Raw genomic sequence first — 26,193 nt, forward strand, 5'->3', positions numbered from 1 at the left:
GTGCTTTTAAAGTAAGAAATCTCAAAGTATTTCTAAGGAAGAAAAAAAAAACACAGGTTCAAGTAGACATTAAGGATGACCTTTATAATGTTTTAGCATGAATACATGGAAAAATAAGGTACTAGGAATTGGCCAGGAGTGTTGGGAGGCAGGCAAGGGATGTATGCAACATGCCACTTTTCTGAGGGACTCTACTTCCCTGTAGACTTCTGGGGACCAGGAGGTAGTCTCACCTACCCTGTGCCAGGGAGGAGGAAGTGTGAGGTGTTTGTATTTAGAGTGCTGTAGCAGCAGGTATACCCATCGCCCAGGCTAACAGACTTCTTAGGAAATCCTGGATGAGCAGGATAAGCTCGGGGTTTGGGAGACAGGAAAGCATAGTTTCCACCCCAAAAGACTCCCTGAGTCCTAGAAAATTGAACATCAGTTGGCATAACCCTTTCCCACAAAGCCTGAGTGTATGGGCAGCCCACTCCCAAGCAAGGCAATGACTACTCCAAGCACTACTAAAGAAGAGAATGTACCTAGGCCTCCAAAGTGGCAAAAATCCTGGAGCACTGCCAGATCAGAGGTCTAAGGCTGACCCGCAGTGGAGTATTGGCTGTTAATAGAGTGACAGCCTGTGCCTGGTATGCACCTGGCTGGCAGAGAAGATGCTGTTACGCAGAGGCTCTAGTGTCTGCCTTTATTGGTTGCTTGTTTTCTCAAACCCAGCATTAAAAAAGTCACCTGAGGTGGTAGTTTAGTCAGAGGAGGAGATAGGGATGGAACAGGTCACTTGGGGTAGGATGCAAATAACATGACAGGTCCTTCACATGTAGTACCAGGCAAAGAGTCCAGCAGCCAGGGCCACACTGGCAGCTAGAATGAGCTGGAGGCTAGGCTTCCTCAGCACAGCCATGGCTGTCCGGAAAGGGCAGGTGCTGCCTTCCAGGGTACCTGCATGCAGCACAATAGGAGACATGGCATCAGTGGAGAGCAATGACACACCTGCTCCAGAAATGTCAGTAAGCTCAGGACCCACAACTTACCTTTGTCTGCCTGAGCAGCATAATAGGGACACTTTCGTACATCTCCCTTCCCATCATGCATGGAGAAACCGTCCTCCAGGGTTTCTCTTACCAGCATAGAGCCAGCCTGGTCCAGTTCACTGAATATCTGAGGAGCAGAAGTCAACTGAGCCATCCCTGAACTAGGCAGACTCAGAATTAACCCACTACTCACCACCCATTGAGAAGCTAGAGCCCAGATACACCTGATCAGAACATCAAGCCAGAAAAGTAAGCACTCCCCCTGCACCTCTTAGTGAAGTTCAGGTGACTGCTGCTAAAACTCCACATGAGTGCCCACTGCTGTTCTGACACTGAGGGCTGACATGGGTTTCTGGGGTCAGAAATGGCTTCTGCATCATCAGCCCTACCTGAGGCTCATAGCCCTACCTAAGGCTTCCCAATGAATCAGGCTTCATGCTAAATATTTTTCCTATCTTTGCTACAAAATGAGGAAATGGCCCATTCACCAATCCTAGCCTATAGTGAGAGAGAAGGAGATAGCTCTATTTTCAGACCTTTCAAATGCTGGAGCTTTGCCCTTTCCATCACTAGCCACAGGCCTCAAACCAGGCCTCCATCTGAGAGCTACACTGTCCTCATGCTCTCTGATGACTAACTGGTTCCCTCACCTTTCTCTAGGGCATGAGCTCATTTGTCATGCTACCAATGGCTCTCAAGAAAGCTCTGGCTTTGATTCTACTGCTAAAAGATCAAGTTCATGCATCCATGGTCATAACCTCATGGAGCAAGCTCCATGGTCAGTGCTCAGTACCTGCATATTATATTCAAAGGCTTTGTTGGCCTCCGCCACAATCTTCTCTTTGGTCTTCAAATTCAAGTCCAGGGCATTCATTCTGGCTCGGTAGAACTGCTTGAATTGCTGGGCATTGTCCACATGCTCAAACAGGTAGAACTGGGTCCCTTCTCCAGTGCTGGGGAGTTTCAGTGCCCGCTGGGCCACCTTCTTCAGCACCTGGCCTCCTGAAAGGTCCCCCATGTAACGAGTATAAGCATGGGCCACCAGCAGCTCCGGCTCATTCTGCCCTACATAGTGGATCCGATCCACATACTTCTGGGCAGCCTCGGAGCACTTCACCTGCTCCTCCCAGTTTTCACCAAAGAAATACTCCATGTCCTTGATCAGTGCTTCCTTCCGATGTAGCTCCATGGGGAAATACAAGGGGGCGAAGGCTGGGTGGTCTTTGTTTCGGTCCATTTCCTCCTCAAGGGCTGAGTATGTGAAATAAAGTGCGGTAGTGGCCAGCTGTGAGGGTGACGGGAGATTGTGGGAGAGGATTATAAGCCAAGCCAGCAGCTCTAGAACCCACAATGTTTTGTTTTGGTTTTTCGAGACAGGGTTTCCCTGTGTACCTGGCTGTCCTCAAACTCATAGAGATCTGCCTGCTTCTGCCACCCTAGTGCTGGAATTAAAGGTGTGCGCCAATGGGGCTGGAGAGATGGCCCAGCGGTTAAGAGCACTGGCTGCTCTTCCAGAGGACCCAGGTTCAATTCCCAGCACCCACATGGCAGCTCACAACCATCTATAATTCTAGTTCCAGGGGATCTGACACCTTCACACCAATGCATATAAGATAAAGTTTAAAAAAATTAAAAAAAAAAGTGTGTATCACTTCCCAGCTCTTTTTTTTTTTTTTTTGGAACCTACCATGTTTTAAGAGTAACTCAAGACAAAAGCCACTTTGTCCAGTTCCAAAGACCCAACTGTGACCCCCTTTTTATATAGTGAACTACTTGACACACCTAGGAAGCTTCAGTAACTTCTTGAAGACAATGAATATTTGCAAACATATTTTTGTTAGTTCATTTAGGTTAGGGCAGCCACAACTTAAATACAGGGAAAAAAATACATGGCTGGGCATGGAGGCACATCTCTTTTCATCCCTAGTCTTCAGGAAGCTAAGGATGGAAGATCCAGGGTTAGAGCCCATTTGGACTATGTAGCCAGATTGTCTCCAAGAAAAAGATTCAGCAGTTTTTCCCTTAGAGTAGTTGCAGGGCAACTTCCTCAGCCAGGTAAGGCCACCCCACCTTATTAAAGTTTAGAATCCAACCCCATCTGATTGAGGACACAAACCTTAAATAGCTCCTTCTTAATGTTTCCTTTCAAAAAGTCTTTGACAAACTGAGTATTTTCTGCCCGGTCATGTGCTTCCTTGGTCCCTTCCTTCAGGAGCTCAGAGAGGTCTGCCATTCTGTAGAGATGAGTTTTGTGTGTGAGACAGTAGCCCTTTCCAGTTCTTCAGAAAGCACTAAAGGTCAAAAGTCAGTTTAGACCCCAGATACAGACTAGAAGCTGGAGCTGCTCAGACACCAGTCCGGCATGAACAGGTGAGCCTTGTCAGTGAGCACAGGGCAAGCAGATGTGAAAACCTGCCACAAAAACCTCAGGGCATAAAGGTTACTATGGTCTCCCAATCTGTCTGAATCCATGAGTATACATGTTTACTAAGCACTAAAATGAATGATGTTTTGGTTTCTGTGGCCACCTAGTGGATGAAGAAACAAAACTTAATCCAGCCCACAAGGCTGCCTTCCTCCCAACGAGGGACCAATTCCTCAGGATGTTATGTGGATGGGCCCAGGTGTGGGAAGATGAGACAGTTGAGAGACAAGGACCAAGATCTTGGTTTTGTATTCTTCCTCCTCCTCCTTTCTTCTTTTTTTTTTTTTTTGGGGGGGGGGGTTTCAAGACAGGGTTTGTCTGTAGCCCGAGCTCCTAGAACTCGGTCTGTAGAACTCGAACAAGAAAGAGATCCTCCTGCCTCTGCCTCCCAGTTTTGTATTTAACAGAATCACACAGGCTAAAGTTACACTAATAAATGGACAAGGTAGAAAAGTATGATACAACTCCTGTGTATCTACACAGTCCATCTGTTAAAATGAGAAAAGATTGGTTCTCTTGTGGTCTATCCTCTGCAGTTAGTTTGGTTGTTTTTAGGAGATTAATTTGTATCACCCACATCCTGAGACTTGGTTTATTAGCAATTATTTTAAGATATAAGAAATAACTTAGCCAATGACAGGAGTCTAATGAGAGGCTAGGAAAAATTCAGGGCAGGACCAAGTAACGAGTCTTAGAGAGATTAGCAGGTAAAGGCATGCCCTAGAGCAGAGTTCAGATCCCACATTTGGTAGGGAGATGACATTGTAAAAGGAACCAGCTTTGCCTCTCATTATTCCTCATTAGCCCAAGTGAAAAACCACTTAGGTTTGGTGGTTTGTTCTTTTTGTTTGATTGTTTTTTGAGACAGGGTCTGTCTATGTAGTCCTGACTATACTGGAACTCTGTAAACTCCCTCTGGCTGGCCTCCAACTCAGAAATCTGCCTGCTTCTGCTGGGATCCAAGGTGTAGCACTACCATGCTTAGCACCACTTGGTTTTTAAGAAGAGAAAAGTAACTACCCTGAAACACTGACTCAGCACTCCCAGTATCTGGCCTGTCTCCTTGGGTAACAGAACAGAGAAAACCAAAGAGTGGAACAGCCTAGGCTGGACAGGGTCCTGCAGTGCAACCAAACATCCCAGGGTCTACACTGCTCAGGGCTGATGAGCATGCCCAAGAACCACCGACAGACTGAACCAGGCATGCAAGCAGGGGGCAGGACAGGTGCTGGACCCTCCCGATGAGAAGCAGCCAGTTGCTATCACTCACTTGGTATGGTTTTCCTTCTCTGGGGCCACAGAGTTCTTTTTCTCTGACTCATCTACCCCCTCCGAGGTCTCCACTTCTGAAGTCATTGTTGCTGAGTAAGAAGTTTGTGCTGCCCTCACTCTGGTCCTGTAGAGACACAAGAAATTGGTGACTGAATAATGTCTTTTGGCTTTAAGCAAACAACTGAGGAGAAACCCCTGCATCTCAAAGATTGTTTTTCACTGGAACCATTTCAGAATATGGACAGATATGAAGATGGACAATGGGTTAGGTAACAGAATTATAATGATGCTGAATTTGTTCTCAGGCAGTACACACTGGCATTCAGAAGAAAGTGACAGGCTGTCTGCGACTACTCTCAGCACTTCCTAAGCATGTGTGTAGGTCTGCATCCATGTGAAGAGAGCAAATGAGGCAAAATGCTGACAGGCTGGGTAAAAGGTGGACAAAAGTTATTTATTTTATTTTATTTTTCCAGACAAGGTTTCTCTGTGTAGTTTTGGAGCCTGTCCTAGAACTCACTCTGTAGACCAGGCTGACCTCAAACTCCCAGAGATCTGCCTGCCTCTGCCTCCCGAGTACTGGTTTTAAAGGTGTGTGCCACCACCGCCAGGCTACAAAAGTTCCTTGTACTAGTCTTATTGGGTTTTTTTCCTGCATGTTTGAAATTATACACAAATAAAAAGCTACTAAAGACATAAAAGAAAGCTATGTTTAAATAAAGCTTCAGGAGCTCTCAGCTTATTAAGCAATGCAAGGCTTCCCACTTGACCACACAGTCCTACCTGTGGGCTGCCAGGTGAGAGGAGCAGAAGCACAGCGTTGGCTGGAGTTTAGTTAAGCCAGGCTGTGCCCAACAGCTCCACTGTACAACAGCTCACCAAGCCTGAGACACCGTCAAGGGAGTCACCTAGCAAACTGTCCCCAGTCTATTCTGTACTCTGCTGGGCTGCATGAAATAAGAGCTAGCTGATCAACTCCCATTGCCTACTTCAAGGCTGAACTTTCGTCAGCAAGGGAAATACAATCCCATAATACGACAATTTCATCATCTCTGGAGACTTGTACCCTAGCAGTACACAAAGGGGGAACTTTCTAGATGAACAGCATGACACAACATCACCAACTAATCAAGGCACTCATAAAGACAGAATTCCAACTCTGGAGCCATATCTGGCCAAATTGAGCCAAGGAAAAAGAAAACTTAATTTTCTACCCCAATTAGTACTTCTTTACTGAGCACTTTCTACAATCAATACAATTAGGTATAAGAACAGCCCTTGAGGTAGGGGTGTAGCTCAGGGTTAGACACGCCACCACCACCCAGTTTACAATATGTATTTTTTAAAACAATAAAATAATACTAATAGCCTGCTGTCTATCACCTCAATAGTTTTCTAAACTCCAAGTACAATTTACTTATTTCCCTTTGAAGAATACTGAGTCCTCAAGATGTCTAAAATTTCCCTTCCCAGAAAGGCTCAGTTACCACATTCAACCAACATAGACTACTGCCAGGGGAGACCACCTGTGTCCATTCTTGTTGCCTAGTCACCATTCCTCAAGGGAGTGGCCATGAAGGGTGATACTAAGAGGCTACATTGTCCCAGTGGAAACAATTATCTTCAATCTCTGAAAAGCTACAATTCTAAATCTTCTGCTGACCTGTACACTCTAGGATATACTCCTTAAAAACTGCTCATGGGAGGGGGGGCTGGAGATACGGCTCAGTGGTTAAGAGTACTGACTGCTCTTCCAGAGGAACCGGGTTGAATTCCCAGCACCCACATGGTGGCTCATAGCTGTCTGTAATTTCAGTTCCAGAGGACCAGACTCCCATGGGAAGACACCAGTGCACATAAAATAAAAACAAATAAAATTTTAAAAAAGTTGCTCAAAGCAATCTGTACCATAATAATAAACAGTCATACTACAAAGTAAGAAAATAAATCACACAGCCTAACAGCCAAGGCTTGAGCTACTGAAAGGATGGTAAACAATGGAAAGCTAGCACCTCCCTGACAAACTGACAAACTGTGATCATGCATAGAATAGTCTACATCTAAAAAAAAAAATCCAACGGGAGGTAGTGGTGCTTGCCTTTAATCCCAGCACTAGGGAAGCAGAGGCAGGCAGATCTCTGTGAGTTTGAGACCAGCCTGGTCTACAGAGTGAATTCCAGGACAAGCCAGGGCTACACAGAGAAACCCTGTCTTGAAAAAAAAAAAAACCCCAAAACCCAAAAATCAATCCAAACCAATGACTACAACTATATATAAATAGCAGAGCACTGTACAGGGTCAGGGGTGTGGCTTGCCCAGCAGGGATTACATCATCATATAAGTACATTAAAAATGACAGGGAGGGAATTTGGAAAACTCTTCATTCATAGTTTTTGTTGGACAAATTAGCCAACCGGCTGTTTCATTTATGTAAAGTAGCATTGTCCTATTGGAAAGAAAGAGGGAAAAAGGAAGGAGAGAAATGCAGGGAAGGAAAGGGTAAAAAGGAAACCCAGAGATAGAAATTGGTTGGTATAAGCAAGCTAGCTAAGATCTGCTCTGAACTAGTCAACAGGAAATCAGTCCTTGGCCCTTCTGCTACCACAAGTTGCAGCAGAAAGGTCATCTGTGCCCCCAGCCCACTCCACCCCCTTAAAAAAACAAACAAACAAACAAACAAACAAACAAACAAACAAAAAACCCTGCTACTCCATAATTTCCATACTGTTTTCCCAATCAGCTACTGGTTTTCATTCTAATACCTAATTTGAGTGAAGCAGCAAGTTCCTATCAGAGACTTCCAGCAAGAGGTACCCACACAGCAGATCTAGAACATCTACCTCAAATCTGCTGCTCCTGGTAAAGCACTGTGAAAGCACTAGGACTTTCTGAAATAACAGATGTTATTCAAAGAAACTCTCCTTCATGGAGACTGACTCTAGCAAATTTCACAAGGCCAGGTAATTCAGAGAACTGCTGCCAGGCAGAAATGTAACCTAAGGACTCTATTATGGTCATTTCACATCTGATAATCTAAAGAATAATAAAGACATCTGGTATTCATTCTGCACTTAAGAAAAGGAGCAGGTTGCTGAGCTCAGGTAACAGAAAAGGAATGGCAGGGTGACCTGCTCCCTGGCATTAGAACAATGCTGCAAGCCCGACTCACTGGGTAGTGACACTCAGCAACAGTGAGTTTATGCCCACAATATGAATCACTGTCATTTTCCCATATGCATAGGGAGGTTAAGTGGCTGCTCCTAGCGTTCTTTACCAAGACTTGATCATGAGTCTTTCTTTGAATGGATTTCTGCTGGGCACCAAGGTTCTCACCATCACTGTGAATCCCCTGCCTGCTTCCTTGAAGGCTGTCTATGGCTCAAGACTTCACTCTTATATAGAAATGGCACCATGCTATCCTATATATGACTGCCCCCAGTTAAACCAGAAGCTTCCTATAGGGCAGATCAAGCCTGCCCCAGACTCACATTTATCAGGGTCCAATATCACAGCACAGAAGCCTATGGAGCCTCCAATCTGACTTATAACTATTACAATGTACACACAGAATGCACTGGGCATACAAGCTAAATGAAAGTTGTGTGTTGGGTGTATAAATGGGTACCATGACACTAAATTAACCACTATGAGATCTGATTTTTAACTTCAGATCTAGTTCTCTGTTCTCTTTACCTTCCAAGTTTAAGTGACAAATAATTATGTATGCTTACTGTGTACAACGTGATCACATTAGCAACCTTAGGAAATGGAAACAGTATTAGGCACTTCTGGATGAGCTTATCAGACCATGCCAGGACAACCAAGAAACATCAACATGAAGAGTGGAGACAAGAGGATTGCTATGAATGCCAAGGCTAGCCTGAGCTACATACAAGATCCTATCTCAAAACAATACAAAACTGCCAGGGGAGGCAGGGAGAATGAAATTTAGCATTTTTATAAGAATCAGTTTCACATAAACTCGTAAGATGGCTCAGGGTAAAAATGCTTGAGCATGAGCCTGAAAACCTAAGTTTAATTCCTAGAACTCACAGGGGTAGGTGAACCAATTCTCAAAAAGGTGCCATCTCACCTCCAAACAAGCCTACATTCACCCACACAAAGCACACCCCAAAAACTCCTCCCCAAGTAATTAAAAGATTTTTTTTAATTAACTAAATATCAAGGGCCAGTTTTACATCCCTTTTAGCAAATGGATGTACAGAGACTATGTGACCTATTTTCTAGATAAGCCACTACCTTGTATTGGAGGGACATGCTGAGTGGATTTGCCAGTATGCTGAAGCTACTTCTGGACTCCTACCTACTGTTAGTTATTACTAGAAACCCAGCTTATCTTCAAGAGTGGAAGGGGCAGCTTGACTCCAAATATAGGGCCTGATCTTTAGGGATAAAAATATTTGGGTTTGAGAGATAAGCTCTCCATACTAATTAGTTCTTGGCAGTGTGTGAGTCATAATTTCCTGAAGCTGTGTTTCCTCATCTATTACACAGGCAAACAAAATTTGCTTTACCTTCTCAAATATGCTGTGAGAACTAAAATGAGATACCATACATGAAAATGTTGTATGAAATACAATGCTGCCTCAAATGCTTCTCTCTTATTGAGAAAGTTGGTAAGAATGAACAACTGGGAAAGCTCTGGTGTTCAATCCCCAGATGGGTTTAGTAAACTGGGTACAATAGCACAAGCCAGCACTTGAGAAGTGGAGATGGGAGGATCAGGAGTCATCCCTGGATACAAATGAGTTCAAGGCCAGCCTGAGATACATGAGACCCTGTCCCAAACAACACAAAAACTAAGAAAGAGAAGCTGGGTGATTGAAACAAGCAGGAAGGAAGCATGAGAAATCCAGCCAATTCAGATGATTTTGGACACATACCATAAAACTCAGCCCCTCTGCAGCAGTGTGAGGAAAATGCTCGGCTTAGCTGTGTTGGATGTTGGGGACAACAGAGAGAAAGATCAGCTCTAACCCAACAAGACATTTGATAACAGGAGCCTCTCAACACTCTAAGGAAACCACATTATCTAAGAAAACAGCTTGAGTTTCTAGAATAAATGGCCCAAGGTCTCTGAACCCTGGCACTGCTGTTCATTCCTCAGATAATCTGATACATAAATGTCATGCTTTCTTCATTTTGATTTGTAGAAGTTCAATCCCACAGTTCACTGAATAGATGACTATCAACTCCTTGATAAAGAGCAAGACCAGACAGGAAATCCTGGAAAAGTAAGGACTTCACTGACAAAAACTTGAGTCTGATTTATGAAACACACACCCTTGCATAGCTGTGAGTTTGAGGCCAGCCTGGTCTACAGAGTGAAATCCAGGACAGGCACCAAAACTACACGGAGAAACCCTGTCAAAAAAGAAATGGTGCTGGTGGTGGGCGGGGGAGTCAACCCTAGGTAACCATTAAGAAAAAACTCTGATTTATATAAATAAATAAAATGCTGGGCACGTAGTGGCATATACCTTTAGTCTCAGCACTTGGGAGGCAGAGGCAAGCAAATCTCTGCTAGTTGGAGGCCACCTTGGTCTACAGAGTGAGTTCCAGGACAGCCAGGGCTACACCGAGGAAACCCCATCTAGAAAAACCAAAAAGAAAAAGAGAAAAAAAAAAAATCTGACAATTTTGAGCAAGCTTAAAACTATGTACCCTGTGGATAGTCACAATGACTGTCACTTTTATAGCAGCTTCAGCTTCTCTAAAAACAAGAACTATAAATTATAGGATCAAAATACACTATATATATATGCATGAAATTAAAAAAAACAAAAGATATTAAAACAAAAAAACAAGCCGGGCGGTAGTGGCATATGCCTTTAATCCCAGCACTCGGGAAGCAGAGGCAGGCGGATCTCTGTGAGTTCGAGGCCAGCCTGGGCTACAGAGTGAGTTCCAGGACAGGCTCCAAAGCTATACAGAGAAACTCTGTCTTGAAAAAAACAAAAAAGACAAAAAAACACCACCAACAACTGAGAATCACATTTTGGGATGGAGGGAAAGAGTCAGCAAATAAGACGACTCTGAATTATTCCGCAAACCCAGTTCCCAGGTACTTTCCTCTCTAGTAAGACCAAAAAGCTTTAGGAGCTAACTATTCCTGCAGGGCAAAAAGTAGAGGACAGAGCAGCAGGTCACAAGTATGACAGATCTGGATACTCGTCAGTCTAAGTTTAGAATTTTTTTTTCAATTTTATTTTATGTGCATTGGTATTGAGAGTGTCATGTCCCCTGGAACTGGAGTTAGACAGTTATGAGCTGCCATGTGGGTGCTGGGAATTGAACCTGGGTCCTCTATAACAGCAGCACAAAGTTTTGGTGTTTTTTTTTTTTTTTTTTTTCCCAAGACAGTGTTTCTTTGTATAACAGCCTTTGTTGTCCTGGAACTGGCTTTGTAGACCATGCTGGCCTTGAACTCACAGAACTACCTGTGCCTCCTGAGCGTCACTGTGATTAAAGGTATGCGCCACTATTACCCAGTCTAAGTCACTTTTGAGCAATGTTCGACTAACTATAAAATTAAAGCAGGGAGCTGGAGAGATGGCTCACCAACCAGTTAAGAGCACTGACTGCTCTTCCAGAGGACCCGGTTCAATTCCCAGTACCCTCATGACAGCTCACAACTGTCTCTAATTCCAGTTCCAGGGGACCTGGCATCCTCACACAGACAGAAATGCAAAATACCAATGCACATAAAAATAAATAAAATCTTAAAAAAAAAAGGAAGAAAGAAAACTAAAATGAAACAAACAATCTCAGAGGGCTGGTGTTGCCTCCTTAGTCCAATGTAATGACAGAGAGAGAGAGGGAGAGGGAGAGGGAGAGGGAGAGAGGGAGAGGGGGAGAGGGAGAGAGAGAGGGAGAGAGGGAGAGAGGGAGAGGGAGAGGGAGAGAGAGAGAGAGAGAGAGAGAGAGAGAGAGAGAGAGAGAGAGAGAGAGAGAACACTAAACTCGAGTCATTCAGAATGTAAGAGATTCCTCCTGTGTCCCCAACTAATTTTCACTGGTTCATGCATGTGAGAGTTAGTGTGGCATTACCATGGACTAAGGCTACACAGAAACCGAGGGTATGTATAATAACCGTGAAGGTATTATAACACAGCTTGTTGTTTCAGGATGAAAATATGACCCCATGATTTCAGAAACATAAATGCTTAAACTTCCACTGAAAGAGCTGGGAGCTCAGGAGACTGTTCAGTGGGTAAAAACAAACAAACAAAAAAAAAAAAACAAAAAAAAAACACCTCCATTCAAATCCACATGACTCACATAAAAACAATGGCACTCTGTAACCTCAATTCTGAGAGAATGGGGAGAAACACTGACCATCCAGCCTCGCCAAATCAATAAGCAACAAGTTTAGTCAGAATATCTGTTTCAAAAACTAAGGTGGGAACGGACGGTGGTGGAGCACACCTTTAATGCCCTGAGGCAGAGACAGGTAGAACTGTTGAGTTTGAGGCCAGCCTGGTCTACAGAGTGAGTTCCATGACAGCCAGGGCTACACACAGAAACCCTGACCCTGTTTCAAAGAAACCAAAGGAAAATAAAAACAAAACACAACTAAGGTGGAGAAGTGCAGTGGGCAGCCATTCCAGCTTTGACCTGCAAGTTCCAAGCCCCACTGAGGCCTCGTGATTAACTGTCACGCCTACAAGGCGGGGGCCAAGAGAGGAGGACCCTGAAGACCTGAGATCCAGAAGCACTGGCTCTCTTGGTTCCTGGACCCTGGACACTGGAGGTAGACCGAGCAGAGTTCTCCAGAGAACACCGCCGGACTGCGCTACACCTTTCCCAGACCCTGTAAACTATCCCTTCACTTGTAAGTTACCCCACAAAATTAACCTCCCTTTTAACTGCGTGGAGTGGCCATAATAATTTCACCAATAGAGAAGAAATAAGCAAAATATTCAGTGTTGATCTCTGGCCTCCAACATGCACATACACACATACATACATACAAAGATTGAGAGCTGCTACTTCCTGTCCCTCAAAAGCTTACCTTGGCTCATTTAGGTTATGCAATCCAAGATGATTGTTCCTTGGTAAGGCCTGCTTTTTTAAGAGGGCAACCCAGGTGGTCCCAAAGGGGGAGGTGGCACACCCCAACACTTGGTGCCTGGGGAGAAGCAGCCAGACCTATCAGGCCTTGGTGGACAATCAAGTAAGTGACTCTGGGGGCATTCCTACACTAGAGGTCACAATAGGGTCTTCACATCTCTATAGCACTAGTTACCATAGCAATTGAAACAGAAGATTTAGTTACAAGAATCTGTGTGCCAGACTGGCGGTGGTAGCACATGCCTTTAATCCCAGCACTCAGGAGACAGAAGCAGGGGATCTCTGGGTTTGAGGACAGTCTGGTCTACAGAGTGAGTTCCAGGGCAGCCAGGGCTACACAGAGAAACCCTGTCTCAAAAAAATAAAAACAAACAAACAAGAATCTGTGTGTCAATTGTATACTGATTATTTAAAAATCTAAGCAGTCCCACCTGCTTCTAAAAATGTATGCTGATGGGGCTGGAGAGATGCCTGGCGAGTGATTAAGAGAACTTGCTCCCACTTCGAGAGGACTGGGGTTCAACTCCCAATACCCTCCTGGTGGTTCACAACCACCTGGAACTCCAGTTCCTGGGGATCCAATGCCCTCTTCTGAATCCTTCAGGCACCAGGAATGTAAGAGGTGCATATACAGGCAAAACACACATAAAATTGAAAAATGACTAAATTTATTAAGAAATAAAAAAAAAAGAAAGAAAATATGCTGCTTGGAAAGTGAAAGAGGAATGGGGGAAATAAAACAATAGTAAGTTCTTATTGTTTCACACAGCTTTGCATCTGTGGTAGTAGAGAATAAAGAACAGCTGACGGATTGAGAGTCAAAGGGCTGAATTTCTTAGCGCAGCCTATACTTGAACTGTCAGAGGAACTGCACATCCAACTTATGTTTTCACTTCCTACCTTAATAAGCAAGGCACCAGGAGTCCCTAGGAGGGGGTCCTCAACTGTGTTCTCTCATCAAATAGGGGCTGATTTACATATGAACAACTATGTCTCATAGGAAGAGCCACACACCTGCGTATAGACTCATGAAGCTTTTTGTTTGCTAAGAAGCCTCCCAGGGGCTGAAGAGATGGCTCAGCAACTAAGAGCACATGCTGCTCTTGGTAAGGAACTGAATTCAGATTCAAACACCCATGTTGGGTGACTCACAACTGTAGCTCCTGGGGATATGACACCCTCTTCTGGCCTCTGCAGGCACTGTACAAACACACTCAGACACACATACACATAATTAAAAATAAAAAATATTTTTAAAAAGACTCTCAGATACAGACCAATATACAGGGATGAACTTTAATCCAAATCAAACTTTTATTTTTGTTGAGGATAGAACCCCGAACCTCACACATACAAGGCAAGCATTCTATCAAGTGATCTATATCCTCAACAAAACTTATTTAAGATAAATTCATAATCATTCATAAATTTCACTGTTAGCAAAAAATTATTCATAACATACCTCATAGTCATATTTGAAAGGAAAGAAAAAATAGTGACACAGTGATTACTTAGCAGAAGACCCTTCAATTAGATTTCTAGGAAAGTTTTCTAGACATTTCAGCTCCTCAATGACACTTTCCAGGATTGAGGGAAAGAGGTAACAGGCTGCTGCCTTGAATTATTTGATCTATACTGGAAATTTCCAGAGTTGTGTTATTTTCCTGACTAGTAGATTCTTTCCAACCCAACAGTCATTTGCTGTTTACACGAATGCAGTATATGACTATTCATTTAGATACACATTTCAGTATCATTCTACATTATCCTATGATCTGAAGATGGACTCTCTCCACGTGAAAGTTTCTAGAAAATGAGTTCACCAAATCTAATGGCAGGTATATGTCAAGACATCCTCCCTGCATAGTAGTCCATCATGTGTGCTGTTACAACACACAAGAAGCTGAAATGGTGTACTGAGAGATGATCTCTAGAGCCTCAATGAAAGCTAAAATCAGCCGGTCAACTGAGAAGTCTACTGGCTACACAGAGGACAAGAGGCAGCAGCACGTGGGTGTGGCAGTGGTTAAAACACTGGCTTTCAATGTTCACAACCAGCAGCAAACCCTGGTTCCACCACATACCAGCTGAGTTACTCGGGAACAGCTACTTAAGTTCTCTGAGTTTCTACTCTTTGTAGTAACAATTCTGCAAGGTAGTTATAAGAAATTAATAAGCTCTAAAACTGTCAAGCTGCAAGACATGACTACACACACACACCTGTAATTCCAAAATCACAATGTTGACACAGAAAGATAGGAGTCTGAGGCCAGCTGGACTGTCTCAAAACAACAAGCTAGATGTGGTAGTGCACAGCTGTAGTCCCAGCAGTCAAGAGGCTAAGGCAAGAGGACGGCCACAAAATCTGAGGCCAGCCTAGTCTACATAGTGTAGTCCAGGCCAGACAGGGCTACACAGCAAGACCCTATCTCAAAAACAACAAACAAAACGTGGGAGATCTGCTAGGGTAATAGGGAAGTAGGTATGATCAAAAGTACATATTGTGTACATCTAAAAGTGACATAATGGTGGTTCAGGTGTGTAATCCTAGCTACTCAAGAAGTGAAGGGAGCCGTTGTGGTGGCGCACGCCTTTAATCCCAGCACTTGGGAGGCAGAGTCAGGCGGATCTCTGTGAGTTCGAGGCCAGCCTGGGCTACCAAGTGAGTTCCAGGAGAGGCGCAAAGCTACACAGAGAAACCCTGTCTCGGAAAACCAAAAAAAAAAAAAAAAAAAAAGAAGTGAAGGCAGAAAGATGGCAGGTTCAAAGCTTGCCTGGGCCAGAAAGTAAATTCAAGGGCAGGCTAGAAATTTACTAAGATTAAAATTTAAAAAGGACTAGAGACGGGGGGCTGGAGAGATGGCTCAGTGGTTAAGAGCATTGGCTGCTCTTCCAGAGGACAAGAGTTCAATTCCCAGCAACCACATGGTGGCTCACAACCACCTGTAATGAGATCTGGTGCCCTCTTCTGGCTTGCAGGGACACATGCAGGCAGAATACTGTATACATAATAAATAAAAATTTAAAAAAATTTAAAAAAAAAAGGACTAGAGACACAGCTCAGCAATGAAGCGTTTCTCTAGTTAGTGTAAGGCTAAATAAGACCTTTTATAAGTGCTTGTACATTTTTTAGATGACAACTCATTTTTTCTGTCTCCTGAGAATTCACTCTGTATACCTAGAGATTAATAAAGGAAAAGCTCTCTAATAACAAGAGCCTGGCATCGAATAGAAGATTTTACTAATTTATATACACCTTAGGCTTATACATTCCACATACATTGTCATACTTAAATCTCTTTCAGTCCCAGCCCCAGGTTACACTTTGAACAATTTAAACAGAGACAAGAGACTGCCACTTTGACAGATGGGAGACACAGCAAAGATACTACCAGAATTATATCTTGATATTGACAGAATTATTTCTTGGTTTTTGTTTTTTTTTTTTTGGTATTTCGAGACAGGGTTTCTCTGTGTTGCTTTGCGTCTTTCCTGGAGCTCACTTGGTAGCTCTGGCTGGCCTGGAACTCAGTGATCCGCCTGGCTCTGCCTCCTGAGTGCTGGGATTAAAGGTGTGCACCACCACCGCCCGGCAACAGAATTATTTCTTAAGTATACCAGTGTTAGAAAAAAAGAGAGGGGAGAGGGGCGGGAGGATGAAAAGTATGTCAGCATTGTTCTTTCTGGAGTTGTTACTCAGGTTTATCTTGCCCAGTTGGCAGAATTATATTTTTCCTGATAAGAGCTCAGGAGACTTAAAGGCAGACCAGGCCTTGATGATGGTTGTGGCCCTGTGCTGGCCCCTTTGAGCAGTCCCTGAACATGTTCTTTGATATGAGGGTGGACCTAATGTCTGGTTTTAAGTCAGTAAACCCTAAGCTTCAATTATGGTACAAAATTTTCCAATAGTTTCTAACAAACCTGGTCAGTACACTACTTATCTTCCAGGAGGCAATGCTCCTTTAGCTAAATTATTTCTGTAATTTAATATTTCCTAAGCAAATTTATTAGTAAGTCCTTTATAACATCAATCTTACTACAAGTTTCTTCTGCATATGTTATGATGCATACACCTAATCTAGAGTTAGTTAAATAAACGACTTCCAGAATTAAGAGCTATTCTCAAAAGTGAGGCATGCTCAAAGAGCTGATGACAGAGGACAATGAATGAATAACCAGATGAATCCCAGAGAGGCTAAAGAGATGGCTCAGCAGTTAAGAGTGCTTGCTGCTCTCCAGAGAACCCAAGAAAGTTTCCTAGCACTCACATAAGGCCTGCCACACCAGCTCCAGTAAATTAAACACTTTTCTGGCCTCTGTGGGCACCTAACACAGATATCACATACATGTACACAAACTCACATACATACAAATAAATAAAATCTAATTACAGAAATAAAGAAAATAGCTAGCTAGAGAGTAAGCCTGTTAGTTTATGACACAATATCACTATGTAATTCAGACTGTCCTAGAATTGACTAACCTCTTGCTTCAGAGGAAATCTGAACTGATGGAATTATAGGTATACAACACCATGCCCTATGAAAGTAAGCATTTTTAAAATTTGTTTTCTTTTGGAGTAAGCATTTTTTTAGTCACATTTTAATAGTAGAAACTCCTATCAAGGGGTAGTAGGGATAAGACTGGCCTTGGGGGTATCAGGCATGCAGTGCTTTCTGCTCACTATCCAAAGGAGAAATATTGGGTGACATTGGTTTTAAATAGGTTCCCTCACTTTCCACAGATAAGGACACAGTTAGCACCCTTGGCCTTTGTATTCTGTGTTAAGGTCTTTGAAAGTCTGAGAACATAAGTCCCTCTAGGTGTGTTTTGTTTTGGAAGTGCTAGAGACCAAACCCATAGCCTCAGGGCATAATAAGCAAGCACTCTGCTAGCAAGTTACACCCCCACTTCACCTTTTAAAGACAAATAAACAAACAAACGAAATGGCTGGGAATGCAATCCAATGGTAGAATGTTTGCCTAGTGGAGTTAGAGAGATGGCTCAGTGGGTAAAGCACTTGCTGTGTAAGCATGAAGACCTACGATTCCCCAGGATCCACATAAAAGCTGGGCGTGGCATACACCTGTAACCCCAGCGCCAGAGGAGGAGAGATACAGAGGGGGACTGAATAATGAGACTGCGGGCTCATTAATGAAAGACAGCAGAGTCCCAGCTGCAAGCCCTGGTTCAGTGAGACTCTGACAAAACACAAGGGGGAGAGCAACCTAGAGAAGACACCTGAAGGTGACCTCTGGTCTCCACATGGACATGCAAACACACTCACACATACACAAGATATGGACTAATACAGGAAGATTTAAAAAACAACAAAAAGCCACCTTTTGTTCTTTGTAACTCTGGTTGTCCTGGAACTCACTATGCAAAATAGGCTGGCCTTGAACTCAGACCCCACTCCCTTTACCTCCCAAGTACTAGGATTAAAGGCAGTGCCACTATAGGAATAAAAAAAGAAAAATAGCGTTCCCCATGAGTGTCTCCAGGGGAGTTTAAGAGACAGAGACAAAGGTAGAGGCAAAGTTAAAAAAAAAAAAATCAGCTGTGTTTCCACGGCACACGCTTTTCATCCTAGCAGAGGCAGGTGAATCTCTGAGTTCAAGGCCAGCCTGATCTATACAGAACAAGTTCCAGGACAGCCAGGGCTATGCAGAGAGACCCTGTCTCAAAAACCAAACAATAAAATAAAAAATTGGGGGGGGCATCTGTGGGCAGCCTTGGCTGTCCTAGAACTTACTCTGTAGCCCAGGCTTAGATTTGTTTATTTAAAGTGTATTGAATGTTTTGTTTGCATGTATTTATACACCATGTGCATACCGGGTGACCTCAGCGGTCAGAAGTAGGGATCAGATCTGGAACTAGAATTATAAATGGTTGTGAGCCACCATATGAGTACTGGGAATTGAACCTAGGTCTTCCTGCAAGAACATTTCTTGCTCTTAACCATTGAGCCAACTCTCCAGCCACCAGGAGCAAATTTTTAACAATCATAGTAACCAATGCTTCTCAGCCTCCATCAGACACTCCCTCTTCTCTAAATCAGTTTAAAAACAAAAATCCTTTTCCGATCAGTTGCCAAGATGGCTGAAGTGGAGAAGAAAAAGCAGACCTTCCACAAGTTCATCTACCATGGCGTGGACTTGGACCAACTGCTGGACATGTCCTACAAGCAGCTGATGAATTTGTACAGAGCCCGAAAGAGGCAGCCCCTGACACCTGAACAGTAGCCTGCAGCAGAAGCAGCACTTACTTACTACTCAAGCCCCTGGAAAAAACCAAGGAGGCAGTGCCACCCATGAAGAAGCCCATGGGTGTTAAAGACCCATGGGGGCTGGGCGGTGGTGGCGCACGCCTTTAATCCCAGCACTCGGGAGGCAGAGGCAGGCGGATCTCTGTGAGTTCGAGGCCAGCCTGGTCTCCAAAGTGAGTTCCAGGAAAGGCGCAAAGCTACACAGAGAAACCCTGTCTCGAAAAACAAAACAAAACAAACAAACAAAAAAAAAGACCCATGGGGTTAACAACACACCTGAGAGACAGGATCCTCCTGTTTGAAATGGTAGGCAGCATGATGGGCATGTATAACAGCAAGATCTTCAACCAGGTGGAAATCAAACCAGAGATGATCGGCTACTACCTGAGGGAGTTCTGGCCAGCCTGGTATGGGTGCCATCCAACCCTCCCACTTCATCCCTCTCAAGTAACAGTGGCCAATAAAGACTCATGTTTAGTTCCTGGGGAGAGGATGGGGAGACAGACCCAAATCCTTTTGTCCTCTCAACTGTCCTGAGTTTGGACTTCACAGCAGCAGGGTCTTTTCTCATTTGTTCCTTCAAGAACGGAGCCAACCACAAGAGGGTAAAACCAATATAACTGTATAACAAATTCACATTTTGCTTTTTGGATTTTTTGTTTTGTTTTTCCAAGACAGGGTCTCTCTGTGTAGTTTTGGTGCCTGTCCTGGACCTTGCTCTGTAGACCAGGCTAGCCTGGAACTCAAGAGATCCACCTGGCTCTGCCTCCTGAGTGCTAGGATTAAAGGTGTAGGCCACAGCCACCCGGCACAAATTCACATTTTAGAATACTATGTCAAGACATTAAGTATTAGCACAAAGAAAAAAATCAATAGCCATAATTTGCTGAAAAGCAAAAACAAAAGTTTGAGTGTAGATGTAGTTCAGTTGGTAGAGTGAATGTCTAACAGGTAGAAAGACACAATTGTTCATTTCTGAGGAAGGCCATTTGCCAAAAATAACCATCTGCCATTTTTCATTGTGTTGAGAATCAGATGAAGGTCCCTTGGCCTAAATATTGCCATTTTGACTCCAGACTCCATTTTATCTGTAGGGTGAAACAAAGTTCACGTTCCCAAGCCCTCAAGAGAGCTGGAGAACTTCCAATAGCTAGCTGACCCACCTCCTCCTTAAACAATAGGAATACTCTGTTATGCATCTTTAGTTCTCTCATAACATTATGGCTGTTCCTAACAACAAAAAGAACAAATGAATCTAATTGGTTGGACTGAAGCTTACATTCTATGTTGGTTGACAATGATGGAATACATAGGGCAATCTTTGAATCCTGATTTGTGGAAACTATAACAGTAACTTGGCACAGATGTTTGTAGCTTTCATGCTTAAAAGCTCAAATTCTCTGGCTCAGCGTGGCAGTTCAGCTCCTGAGTCTGTTCTGTGGCCCTGATCCATCAGCAGTGGTGTGATTTTCTTGCCTCCAAGAGGATCTCTTTACAAAATAACCAAAACCAAAACCAAAAACCAACCAAACAAACAAACAAATAAAACAAAAAAACCCACCATGGTTCTGATACTTTGGTTTTGACCAGTTTGTCACACGGCTCCTAAATCCCTTGGAGTTTCCCAGATAGGAGGAGCATCTTTTATTCCAAGGCTTTTATTCCAAGGCAGTGCCTGTCTACCTGTGCTCCTGGATAGCTTCAGAACTTTCTAGTGAAAATAATCACTGGATTAAAGTGGACACTTCAGTCCTAATCCCAGACCTCTCTAGAGAGAAAAGATGAGGTAAAGCTGAAATGATATGACAATGGTTACTGGTATAATCAATCATGTATACAGAAAAATTCAAAGAGAATGGGCAGAATAGCTACTAGAAAGAGTAAATTGTAGCTGGGTGGTGGTGGTGGTGGTGGTGGTGGTGGTGGTGGTGGTGGTGGTGGTGGTGGTGGTGGTACACACCTTTAATCTCAGCACTCAGAAGGCAGAAGTCTGGTCTACAGAGCAAGTTCCAGAACAACCAGAGCTACACAGAGAAACCTTGTCTGGGGAGTGAGAGGGAAGCTGAAATTTCAGAGAGGACACGGTGTTATGATTCTGTATATGTGCAGCTCGGGGTCTTGTCTGGTGCCTTACGTCATCAGCGGGCGACTATGTACCGCCTTAAAAAGTCAGATTCGGACCCCCCCCCCACTTCTCTTCCTGTGTTTCCTCTATCTGTTCCTGCTCTGTTCCCTCTGCTAGGCCTGGCTTCTCCCTCCTACCCCCTCTTATTTCTAATGAAGCCCATTCTAACTCTGGTAGCCATGGCCCGTGACTTTCCATAGTCGACCAACCAGCACCGCTCATCCTTTCACACGGACACTCAAAGTCACTGCCTACATGCTATGCATTCATCTAGTTGTTCACCCACATTCTTTTATGTGTTTACACGTGCATGCAGGTGTATGTATAAGTGTATGGACATGTGTAGGCCAGAGGCTGGTATAAGGTGTCTTCTTCCTCAACTGCTTCTCCACCTCATTTTTTTTTTTTTTTTTTTTTTTTTTTTTTTGAGACAGGGTCTCTCACTCAGCCTGGAACTCACGGATTTGGCCAGACTGGATGGCTGGCCAGCAAACTCCAGCAATCTGCCTACCTCCACCTCTCCAGCACTGGGATTATAGATGTGTGCTGCCATGTGAGCTTTTTATTTTTATTTTTTTAAGAGATGGGGGGGGGGGCTAGAGAGATAGCTCAGCGGTTAAGAGCACTGACTGCTCTTCCAGAGGACTGGGGTTCAATTCCCAGCACCTGCATGGCAGTTCACAACTGTCTGTAACTACAATTCCAGAGGATCCAACACTCTCACACAGACATGAATGTAGACAAAACACCAGTGCACATAAAATAAAATTAAATAAAAATCAGAAAAAAAAAGATGTGTGTCTGTATATCTGTGTGTATGTGTACAAGCATGCAGGTATCTGTGGAGGCCAAAAGATCCTGTGGAGCACAAGTTACAGGGAGCTGTGAGCCACCCATTATGTGTGCTAGGAACCTAACTCCAGTCCTTTCCAAGAGCAGTAGGTTCTCTTTAACTTCTGATCCATCTCTCCAACCCTTATATTAACTTTTTACATACATGCTAGGAATCAGAAATCAGACTTTCCTGGCATCCCCTCCTCAGTCCCATGTACATCTTTTTAAATAATTATTATAACCTTTAAATAGGTCAATGTAAGGGGATGAAGAAATGGCTCAGTGGTTAAGAGCACTGGCTGTTCCAGAGGATCCAGGTTTGATTTCCAGTGCCCACATGGTGGTTCACAACCACCTGTAACTCCAGTTCCAGGAGAACTGAAGCCTTCTTCTGGCCTCTAAGCATGTATATATTCATGCAGGCAAAACACTCAACCAAATTAAAAACAAAAACAAATTTAAAACAGCTGGCATGGTGGTGCATGCCTTTAAATCCCAGCACTTGAAAGTCAGAGGCAGGTGGATCTGAGACCAGCCTGGTCTACAGAGTGAGTTCCAGGACAGCCAGTGCTACACAGAGAAACCCTGTTTCAAAAAGCAAAACAAAACAAACAAACAAACAAACAAAAAACCAGAAAGTCATCAGAGCAAGGAAAATATAACATTTCAGAATTTTAGTGAAGATAATAAATGCATACGTGTATAACAGAAGAACGGAGGGGTTTCAGGTACTTTGCTTCCTATGGAATACTTGCTATTATTAGGCAAAGACAAGACTGGTTCAACCCTGGCCTTCTGACGGTAAAAGCAGAGAAGGCAGAGAATGTAGCTCAGCAGTGAGTGCTTGCCTAACATACATAAGGCCCTGGATTCAACCCCTACAATCACAAGGAATAAAAAGAAAAAGAGCATCCAGCTGTGGTAGCCCATGCCTTCGATTCCAGCACCTGAGAGGCGGAGGTAGGTGAATCTCTGTGAGTTTGAGGCCAGCCTGGTCTGCAGAGCGAGTTCCAGGACAGCCAGAGCTACATAGAGAAATCCTGTCTCAAAAAAACCAAAAAGAAAAGAGAGACAGAGACAGAGAGAAAGATAAAAAGAAAAAGCAAAGGAAAAAGAAAAAAAAAAGGGTGTGAACATTAAGCCTGGTGGCACAGGCCTGTAATCCCAGCTACTCAGGAGGCAGTGGTAAGGAAAGTTCAAGGCCTACCTGAGCTATACAGGAAGTTCAAAGCCAGTCTTGATAATTTAGTGAGAAGCTGTGTCAAAATAAAATAATGATAATAAGGTGCGCATGGGGAAGGGAACACACCTGTGATGCCAGCATTTGAAAGGCTAAAGTAGGACCGCTGCAAGTTTGAGACCACCTTGGACTATATACAATACAGCCAGAGCTATATAACAAGGTTCTACATAAAAAAAAATTAATTTTAAAAATTAAAAAAAAAAAATTTAAGAGGGGCTATAGCAATGGCTCAGCAGGACACATCAGTTTTGCTAAAGAAACCAGCAGATGAAGGATTTATAAAGGGAATCACGCTATTTGGGCAAGTGACAACATTATACACTGTCAACAAATATCATGCTCTGGGCTCTATAACTAGAAAAGAGGACTAAGATCTTGTTCTGGATTTCAAATAGCTTTCAAATCAGGGTGACAGGAAAAGTAAAAAGATAACACAACAGGGTGTAACACTCGACACATGCTGGCAGCCACAGACAACAGTATCAAAAACATATTCTAGCCGGGCGGTGGTGGCGCATGCCTTTAATCCCAGCACTCGGGAGGCAGAGGCAGCGGATCTCTGTGAGTTTGAGGCCAGCCTGGGCTACTAAGTGAGTTCCAGGAAAGGTGCAAAGCTACACAGAGAAACCCTGTCTCGAAAAACCAAAAAAAAAAAAAAAAAAAAAGTCAAGCATTGGACACATGCCTGTAACCCCCACATACAAACTGCTCAGAAGGAGTGTCAATATGAATTCAAAGTGAGTCTGAACCTACATAGTACCTATCTGTCTTAAAAAAACAAAAATAGAAAAAAGTACTTTGGGATCTCAGGTAAATGTGGGAGTGAATATGAACTACAGTACAACCAGTGTCCTAAACTAAATAAATCTCAAGAAGAAAAGCAGAAGCTGGGAGTATTCAAACAAGCTAGGGGCAAGGCAGCAGCCTCATTGTGCTGTTCTTCCCTAATGCCCTTTTCAAGTTACTAAGAACTATGTCAATAATTAGGCTCATGATACTCTTGGGAGGGAAACAAATCCATTCATGTGACAAAAAATTAATTTTCCCCCTAGGCAGAAAGAAGGTAACATCTGCTTGGTTGGCTTCTTGCACACAAACCGACAACAACCATCCTTTTCGTTCCTCTTCTGCTGTTACTTTGCTCATGTAGCCCATTAACTTACCTCTATAAATCTTCCAGTTCATTCCCTTCTCTACTCGGCCTGTGGTTTATTCCAGAGGACTAATCAAGAATCACATTCTGGGGCTGGAGAGATAGCTCAGCGGTTAAGAGCACTGGCTGCTCTTCCAGAGGTCCTGAGTTCAATTCCCAGCAACACATAGTGGCTCACAACCATCTGTAATGAGATCTAGTGCCCTCTTCTGGCCTGCAGGGACACATGCAGGCAGAACACTGTATACCTAATAAATAAATCTTTAAAAAAAGAATCACATTCTAAGGGTTGGGGATTTAGCTCAGTGGTAGAGCACTTGCCTAGCAAGCGGAAGGCCCTGGGTTGGATCCTCAGCTCCGGGGTTGGGGGGAGAGGGAGATAAAAAATTAAAAAAAAGAATCACATTCTAAAAACCACTAATTCCCAGTCCCAATTTCAGATTTACCCAAACAGATGATTTTAGTAACTCCCATCTTAGATCAATCACAGCATTTACAGCTCCACAGACTGTAAGACTCATCAAGCAGGGCTGGGGAGATGGCTCAGAGGTTGAGAGCACTGGCTGCTCTTCCAGAGGTCCTGAGTTCAATTCCCAGCACCCACATGGTGGCTCACAACCATCGGTAATGAGATACGGTGCCCTCTTCTGGTCTGCAGGCATACATGCAGACAGAACACTGTACATAATAAGTAAGTAAATCTTTAAAAGGAAAAAGAAAGACTCATCAAGTATTAAAGCCCCTTTTTTTAATAAAAATTAAAGCTTAGGCTAGGTGTGGTAGTACACACATTAACCAAGCACTGGAGAGGCAGAAGGGGCAGATCTCTGTGAGTTCAGGCTAATCAGGAATGCATACATAGTAAGGGAAACCCTGTCTCAAAAAAGAAAGAAAACATTTATCCCAATACTTAGGAGGCAAAGGAAAGAAGATCCCTACAAATTTGAGGCACTGCTATATGGAGTTCCAGACTAGCCAGTTGAGACTATCTTAAAAAATAAAAAGTAAAAAAAAAGAATAGGAGCTGGAGAGATGGCTCAGTGGTTAAAAGCACTTGCTGCTCTTGAAGACGACCCAGGTTTAGTTCCCAGCATCCACACGGTGGCTTACAGCCATCCATAATTCTAGATCCAAGGGACTTGAAAATGCTAGGCACATATGTGGTGCACATACTTGCATTCAAGCAAAATATTTATAAAGTAAAAATAATCTAACTTTTTTTTAAGAGTAAAAAGGCAGTACATGTTTTAACTGGGTATTATGGCAAACCCCTGAATCCCAGCACTCCAAAGGCTGAAGCAAGAGGATCTCCAGCTCAAGTCCAGCATGGGCTACAGAGACTCGTGTCTCAAAAGAAAGCAAAACAGGGCCAGTGAGAGTGCAGCGGGTAAAGGTATTTGCCACCAAGTCTGACAACCTCAGTTTGATCCCTGGGACCCACCATGGTGTAAAGAGAGAACCAATTCCCACATGGTGCCCTCTGACCTCCACAACTCTCCTCCTTCTCCCTCCTTCCTCTCAATTTTTAAAACTTAAACAAACAAAACAACCAATTTAAAAAAATCTCTTTCAGGAGCTGGAGAGATGGCTCATCAGTTAAGAACACTGGCTGCTCTTTCAGAGGTCTTGAGTTCAATTCCCAGCACCCACACGGTGGCTCACAACCATCTATGATGGGATCTGATGCCCTCATCTGGCATAAATGCATACATGTAGATAGACCACTCATATACATAAAATAAATAAAT

General features: G+C 43.5%; 1 protein-coding gene across 3 annotated transcripts in view; it reads right to left on the reverse strand.

Moving 5' to 3' along the window:
• Nucleotides 1-57: 57 nt before the first annotated feature.
• The window catches only part of Hmox2 (heme oxygenase 2), a 29,470-nt gene continuing 3,334 nt past the window's right edge, over nucleotides 58-26,193 (reverse strand). For 2 of the 3 annotated variants that reach the window (XM_028894880.2, XM_037201241.1), the window contains 5 exons: nucleotides 4,727-4,852; nucleotides 3,148-3,265; nucleotides 1,825-2,316; nucleotides 1,032-1,158; nucleotides 58-939 (listed from right to left, as the gene is read on the reverse strand). In XM_028894880.2, coding sequence (XP_028750713.1) covers nucleotides 812-939; nucleotides 1,032-1,158; nucleotides 1,825-2,316; nucleotides 3,148-3,265; nucleotides 4,727-4,812 — 951 coding nt within the window. In that variant the 5' untranslated portion in view covers nucleotides 4,813-4,852 and the 3' untranslated portion in view covers nucleotides 58-811. Of the gene's footprint in view, nucleotides 940-1,031; nucleotides 1,159-1,824; nucleotides 2,317-3,147; nucleotides 3,266-4,726; nucleotides 4,853-12,763; nucleotides 12,931-26,193 lie in introns of those variants that run through there. The other variant, XM_037201240.1, reaches the window with a different exon arrangement.

This window comes from Peromyscus leucopus, chromosome 8b, assembly GCF_004664715.2.
Source record: "Peromyscus leucopus breed LL Stock chromosome 8b, UCI_PerLeu_2.1, whole genome shotgun sequence".
Taxonomy (NCBI): Eukaryota; Metazoa; Chordata; class Mammalia; order Rodentia; family Cricetidae; genus Peromyscus; species Peromyscus leucopus.